The sequence below is a fragment of the Emys orbicularis genome, chromosome 4 (assembly GCF_028017835.1).
Source record: "Emys orbicularis isolate rEmyOrb1 chromosome 4, rEmyOrb1.hap1, whole genome shotgun sequence".
NCBI classification, from domain to species: Eukaryota; Metazoa; Chordata; order Testudines; family Emydidae; genus Emys; species Emys orbicularis.
Genome location: NC_088686.1, coordinates 112,033,784 through 112,041,572, shown reverse-complemented (window position 1 = coordinate 112,041,572; position 7,789 = coordinate 112,033,784). Strand labels below are relative to the sequence as shown.

At 45.8% G+C, this 7,789-nt stretch overlaps 1 protein-coding gene across 1 annotated transcript in view; it reads left to right on the top strand.

Annotated features, from left to right (window-relative positions):
* Nucleotides 1-2,470: 2,470 nt before the first annotated feature.
* Nucleotides 2,471-7,789, top strand: part of SLC25A22 (solute carrier family 25 member 22) — a 37,601-nt gene continuing 32,282 nt past the window's right edge. The window contains exon 1 of the mRNA XM_065403890.1: nt 2,471-2,490. Coding sequence (XP_065259962.1) covers nt 2,471-2,490 — 20 coding nt within the window. The remainder of the gene's footprint in view (nt 2,491-7,789) is intronic.

The following is a 7,789-nucleotide window of genomic DNA, read 5'->3' as shown; positions in this document are numbered from 1 at the left end:
GTTGAACTATTATACAAAATATGTAGCATATCTGAAATGCAGCTGCCTCTGGAGTGGAGGACAACAGCTGACTAGTACGCAGCAGTGGTGTGACCATGTATTCTGGGCAAAAGCCCTATTGTGAAAAGCATCTTGTGAACCTAATGTCTCTGTGATGGCAACAGAGCTGTATGAGGACTGTGTGTGGAATTGGCCAGACCTCTTCTATCCATATAAGGGAACACCCTATTTATTGTAGTTGTTACCGGTGAGTTTTCATGGTTTAGGGTTTGCTTACATGGAGGTGTACCAGTTTAACAAAAGATGTGAAGCTAAACTGGTGCAAACCCCTTTGTGTGTATACACTCTTACTTTAGTTTAAGAGTGACTTGTGTCTCTTTAGCTTAAAGTGACCTGAGAAGCAGTTTAAGTAAATGAAAACGTGTCCACACAGGAGATTGCAACCATTTTAACTAAATGCTACAAGTTTTGTGTGTAGTCAAGGTCTTAGTTTATAGGGATTTTAGTATATTGTCACTTTTCAAAACTAGTGAATGACGAAGACTGGTTGTCTGAAAAGAAACCCCAGAAGAGATGCAGGTGAATGAAGTCAGAGCAGAGTATATTAGAAAGAGCTCCATTCCCCAGTGGGTTAATACACTGGCCTCTCATGGCTTCAAATGAGTCCTGGATCTCAAGTGCAAATGGATTTGAAGGCTCAGCCTAATCGAGGTGGATGGCTGTGCAGATACCACCAAGCCTGTCATTGAAGCTAGAAGTCTCTGCCTGAGAGAGACCCCCAGCTGGACTATCGTGAAGAAAGTGGGGATCGTAGGTCAAGACTGAAGTGCGCTAGCAAAGCAGTGTCTGTGTGTGGAATCTTATGCAGTGCCTGCCTGCACTGTAGCTGCCTCCATGCAGCTCTGTGAATTCCTCCTTGTCGCAAACACGAAGAGTCATGAAATTGTACCCTAGCCTTTAAAGCAATGGCTCTCAACCTTTCCAGACTACTGTACCCCTGTCAGAAGTCTGATGTCTTGCGTACCCCCAATTTCACCTCACTTAAAAATGACTTGCTTACAAAATCAGACACACAAATACAAACATGTCAGCACCCTATTATGAAAAATTGCTTACTCTCTCATTTTTACCACATAATTATAAATCAATTGAATATAAATATTGTACTTACATTTCAGTGAATTGTATATAGAACAGTATAAACAAGTCGTTTGTATGAAATTTTAGTTTGCACTGACTTCAGTAGTGCTTTTTATGTAGCCAGTTGTAAAACTAAGCAAATATCTAGATGAGTTGATGTACCCCTGAAATACCTCTGCATACCCCCAAGGTGTACCCTGGTTGAGAACCACTGCTTTAAAGACTCCTTTGTGTGTGTGTGTGTGTGTGTGTGTGTGTGTGTGTGTGTGTGTGTGTGTGTGTGTGTGTGTGTGTAAAGGACTCATGGGTAACCCAGTGGCACATTTCATTGCCAAGCCAGAGGACAAACAGTTTATTTCTAGCCTATGGGTTGCTACTCCCCAGGTAACTGAAAAGGAAGCTGCCAATGAGCAGCACTGCATTACCAGATGGGAGCTGGGGACCAGCTGCTTTCAGGGATGAGGAGTAGGTGGCAAGAAATGACAAATATTAAAGGAATCTAAATGCTGAATATTCAAAATGTCCACCTTTTGGGGGTTGAGTTCCTTCATGGGCTGGGTTCCAGCAGCTCCCTGGTAACTCTGTGGGGCAGCGTAACAGAGAGAACAGGCTCCTCCCTGTGAGACCAGATGGTGTAGAAGTTTGACACACACCCCCCCCCCCCACCACCACCACCTGCTCCCAAGAGCAGACAGCTGCAAAACAGGCTGCTGTCCCTTTAAGCCCTGCAGGGCACTTGCAGCATCTGGCTGTCATCCTTCCTCCCTCATGCACTGGAGCATGGTGCTCTTGGCAGCCAGCTAGAGACCATGGGGTGGGTGGGTGGGTGTGATGATTTCACAGCCTTGCAGCTTCTTGACTGTTCCTTCTGTGCGTGGCAGAGGGAAAGTCATTTGTAAAATTTGCCTCTTTTAAAAATAAGAGTGAGACAATATGACTAACCCTCCTTCCTCTCTGAATAATCCGTGTCTGGGAACTGCTCGCAGGAGTATCTGGGATCGGGGTCAGGTTTAGGGGCATGGATGCAGGCACTCGCTCAGTCTCTGTCGTCGGAGCGTGTTGTGCTGTGTGCGCGTGAGGCATTGGCTAGGTGCCAAGTACAGACTGGGCAGTCCCTGAGTGGGGTGGGGGAGGGAGCCTGTGTACTCTGCCTACTAAGGTTGGGGCTTTTGGGGGAATGTAAAGTCCTGTTCTCAATCTTGGTGTTTCTCTCTCTCTCTCTCTCACCCTTCTCAGGAGAACCACTCGCCAGGACTGAGGGGGATAAAAAGAAGTTAAGGGACATTCAGGAGGAGCAAATCGATTTTTAACAGGATCACGTCTGAATTAAATGGCTGATAAACAGATCAGGTAAAAAGTTTTGCTGTTCCTTTTGTTAGGAGTAACTGTTGGGCCAGAGAATCTCACCCGATGTACAAGAGGTTAGACTAGATGATCTGATGATCCCTTCCGGCCTCTAAAATCTGACTCTCTCTCTTTTTTCCCCACTCCTGTGACGGGGTTCAGGGTGCAATCCAGACCAGTGAGGGGCTGTCACCACTTTCCCTGCAACCTTGGGTGCCTCACAATGCTTTGCTGCTGTAGCTCCCAACCTGGGATGCTCTCAACAAGCCTACAAGCATGCAGGTCACGCCCTGAGTGTCTGTGTGCTAGATACCCCTGGTTCAGCAGCTCTAACCCACGTAGCCTGTCTACAGCCCCACGGTCCCACTCTGGCTTCCACCAGCCTTGGTTCATAGAACCACAGGGTTAGACGGGGCCTCAAGGGTCATCTAGTGTAATCCCCTGCCAAGGTGCAGGATTTGTTGTGTCTAAACCATCCAAGACAGATGGCTGTCCAGCCTCCTTTTGAAAACCACCAGTGAAAGAGCTTCCGCTACCTCCGGAGGCGTCCGTTAGGAATTTTTTTCTGAGATTTAATCTAAATCTGCTATGCAGTAGTTTGAACCCATTGCCTCTTGTCCTGCCTTCCGTGGCAAGAGAAAACAACTTTTCTCCGTTTTTTTTTTTTTTTTGGTGGCAGCCTTTCACGTATCTGAAGACTGCTGTCATATTTTCCTCCCCCCCTCCAATCTTTTTCCAAAATAAACATACCCAGTTCCTTCTGCCTTTGCTCATAGCTTGCCTTTCATCCCTTTGATCATCTTTGTCGCTCGCCTCTGGATTTTTTCCAGTTTCTCTACATCCTTTCTATACATTGGTGACCAAAATTGGACACTGTACTCCAGCTGAGGCCTAACCAGCACCAAGTAGAGCAGTACCTTCACCTCCCGTGACTTGCATGCTATGCCTCTGTTAATGCAACCTAAAATTACTGCTTGTAGGGTGACCCCAACACACTCATTTGTCCCAAATTTTCCCCAAACCATGTCCTCTCCTGGACAGTTCAGAGGAAGACACACAAGTACATCACAGCTTATTAATTTAACTGGGGTAAATACACCATTCCCTTAAAACACAGCACTGAGCTGGTTGATAGTAAAAATATAAACAAATTTATTAACAACGAAACATAGATGAAGTGATGCCAAGTAAAAGGAATAGTTAGAAATGGTTACATGCAAATAAAAGTGAAAACACGTCAAAAATGTAATCTACCAAGATACAGGCTTTGTTCAAGATGGTGTCTACCTTCAATCATTTTCCAGAGACTTGGACCCAGCCTTGGCTGAAGGACCCATCTATCTCAGCGTGCCAGAGCTCTGCTTCCTTGTCTGTCTAGTGATGGAAGCCAAAGATGGCTTCCGTCTCTCTGCTTATCTCTTCCAGAGTTCAGTGACTTTGTTTCAAGAGGCAGGCTGACCTTGTGCTGTTCTTCCCTTCCTGTGGCCTTCCCACCCCCTCTATGTAAATAGAGCTTCCATTGTTTTGATTCCACCATGCTTGATTTATATAGGAGACAGGTAATAGCTGTGACGTTCCCTCCTGCCTAGGAGGGAACCCACTTCTTCCTTTGTTTGGACAGTCTCTAAAACATAGTATCGTTAGGTATCCATATTTCCTCATGTAGTGTTAGTAATACTTTTCAGAATGCTCGTAATCACCAGTGTGTCTGTCATTCACTATCAGAACTGACCTAACTCTAGGCATACAATATTACTGTAGTATAAAAGTGCAATCAGTTGATTCAGTTGCTTATCACTTGAGGTTCAGCCCCTCTGTCTTTATAGACCAGTAAACTTTGGCAATGGATTCTTCTGAAGGTTCTCTCCAAAGTAAAGTTTATTCAAGCTGTCTGGTGGTGAAGGAAGCTCCATGCTTTTTCTTCCCCCCACTTATTAGCTCAAATGCAAATTGTTCTGTTTCCTGCCATTTCCTCCCCCTGCTGCCTTGATGGTCCTGTTTACTGCTTGTGTCAATTGAGGTAAATATACATTCCTTTGTTCCCTCTGCCATACCTGGTTTACACACATTCAGTCATTATTGCAGCATATATTCATAACTCTTAGTACACATCACGTACATACATCACTCAATATTATATGATCAGCGAGTTGTTAGTTTTCAACTGATACCTCACAAGGCATATTTTGTACAAAGATTATCACAGCAGTTTATAGCGTGTGAATACAGGAGTGCTTCGTGTCACAACTCCCCTCTCTCCTTTTCTCCTTTCTTGTGTCCTTCTATTGTCTTTTCCTTTCATCCTGCCCTACACCCCCCACTTCCTACACCCCCCACTGTCCACCCAGCAGCCCCCAATTCATTCCTCCTTTTTAGCTCCCCTCTCCTTTCGAAGGCCAGTTCCACAGCTGGTTTCAATCGGGGTCGTTCTGACTTCAATACACTAATGTCAAAGGAGCTATGCTGACAGGCACCAGCTGAGGATCTGGCACTTTCTGTTTTGGAACAATACACAGCAGTGACCTATCTTCCTCTTCCTAAAGCCTAGTCTGGCCATCTAACCGTAGGCACCTTGGTATCCAAGCACTGATGCTACCAGGTTTAAAACAACTAGATGATGTGAGGACACAGCAGGCAGCTTGCAGACTTTGCTCCTGGCTTGTCCCAGAGCTATATTTGTGTCCTTTAGGCGGGTAAATCTGGAATATGCTTCTGATTGTTGTGGATCATGCTACTGGCCTTCCAGGAACCATGATGGCTGGCCCAGCATGGTCCCAAGGGTGAGTGTAGCTTTCTGTTAGTGTGTGCGGGGTTTACACTTGCTGTTCATAAAGTTTTTCCTGAAGAAAGGTGACTGTTGTCTGGCTCCAGAACTTCACTGTAGTCCCATTGTCAGTGCCCCTTTTCTAACACCTGACCTCCCAAGACCTGCATTGTCTCCCAAGAGCACCTTTGAACAGAGTGGGAGGGCTAGCCTGGGTCAGATAATGGTGTTATCTTGATTTGGTTGTGTTTGACAGTGGGCAAGAAAAGGGCTGCCCTTACTGGGACTTGTCAGGATTGGGCTATTTTTCTGCAAGGCACAGACAGCTGATGGAAGAGTCCCAGGCGGAGCAGACAGCAGCAAGAAAACATCATTGCATGTTTAACCCTGAGCAGTGTGTCTCGTCCATTAACTGATTTCAGGAGCTCTACAGTGTTTGTGTGTATTCTTTCCTTAGTCTGAATTGCAAGCCCAGATTAATCTCTGCTAGGCCACATGGCTGTACGTGCCTGATCGCCCCAATGGAGTGAATCACATGTGTCAGCAGCTGTGGACTTCAGCCCTGGCTCCAGCTGACCAGGCTGGAGGTGGCTATGCAGGACACTGGAATTCTGTGGCAGAGTGGAATACTCCTCTGCATGCTGTCACCCAGCACGTCTTCTCAGCCCACCGCTCTGTCCGTGGCAGTGCTGGCACATGGAGCACAGAACGATGAGAAACTTCTCCCAACTCTCCCATATCCCAATCCTGTATTTTAATCCCTAGGGGGTGACGAGTCTGTTCCCACGTCTGTGATCCACTTGCTTTATAAATCTCTGTTTATATTACAGTAGCACTTAGAGTTCCCGAAGGCAGTAGGGGCTGTGCATACACCCGGTAAGAGATGGCACCTGCCCAGAGGAGTTTACAGCCTAAATAGACAAGACCGAGAAAGGGTGGGAGGAAGGTGGTGGTGGTGGTGGTAGTAGTAGTATCACTATTTTACAGACGGGGAACTAAGTCAAAGAAATTTGAGTGACTTGCTCAAGATCACACAGGAAAATCTGTGGCAGAGCTGGGAATTGAACCTAGATCACCTTAGTTCCACTGCCTTAACCACAGGTCATCCTGCCTCTCTGTGCCTCAGTTTCCCCATCTGTAAATTGGAGGATAATACCCACCTAACATAAGTGCTGTGAAGCTAGATCCATTTGTGTGTGTAAAGTGCTTTGCGAGACTCATCTAGGAGATGCTAGAGAATTATTATTTAACATAAGAGCGACCATACTGGGTCAGACCAAAGGTCCATCCAGCCCAGTATCCTGTCTGCCGACAGTGGCCAATGCCAGGTGCCCCAGAGGGAATGAACAGAACAGGTAATCAAGTGATCCATCTCCTGTCGCCCATTCCCAGCCTCTGGTAAACAGAGGCTAGGGACGTCATCCCGGCCCATCCTGGCTAATAGCTGTTGATGGACCTATCCTCCATGAACGTATCTAGTTCTTTTTTTGAACTATTTTGACCATGCGAGTCTGTGTGCATGTTCTCCTCTTCTAGGTTATAAGCCTGGAGGAACCGGAATAGGTGTATTGAGCAATGCTTTCCTGCCCTCAAATAACAGGGGTGGGGAGAAGCTTCTCACAGCCGTCACTTGCAAATTGCACATGGCCTCACACTCTGCATGTGTCAGCATGCCCAAGCCTTCTAGTTTGTCCTCTTTTTTTTTTTTATGTTTGTGTGGTGGTGCTAGGGTCCACACTGAAATGCGTGAGCTTGTCCTGCCTCGTGCCTAGTATTCTACTGTATACAATGCTAGCTATGGGGCTGGGTTCCTCACTCCCACTTGGTTTCTTCTTCTTAGCGATAATTTCTCCTTATTGCTTCAGATTGCCAGAGTTAGGATTGGGGCTGTCCCAGTTCCCAGCGTGACTCTCCTCAGGATTGTGATTTACCAGCAGATGCTTTGAAATCACATTTAGGTGTCAGGCTCCCATCCTGCATTAGCTGCATGAACAGATCCAGGCAATAATGTCCTTTGCATCACCTGAGCTCAGTTCACCTGGCTTTAAATGTTCCCTCTTTTTCCTTTCACTGGTGTCTTGGCCTTGCTTCACTAATGCTATGCCCTGTAATGGTGACCTGTCTAAGGTACTATATTTTCTCTAGCCTCATTCCCTCAGGGTGGGTCCTACTGGAAGAGTCATGTGTGAGGGCCCTGAGAACTAGTGTTGAGAAGATGCCAATATAGCTATTGGAAACAGAGTGCTAGAGCTTTTAAAGGGGCCTCTGCTTTGTGGATGCATTTTATTATTTATATATATTTATATATATATATATATATATATATATATATATATATATATATATAATTTATATTTTTGGGGGGGGGGAGAAGGGTGCACATGTTGGAAATTGTAGATGCAAGATGTTCAGCTTCCTTTGTGACTCTGCAAATGGGAGAGTTAAAATGCCAAACTATTGATTTTCTGTTTGCACCTCTGATTTATTGTAGAGGCAATAGGAGAGTACATGTAAACGCAGAATGCGGGCTGAGGTTCAGCT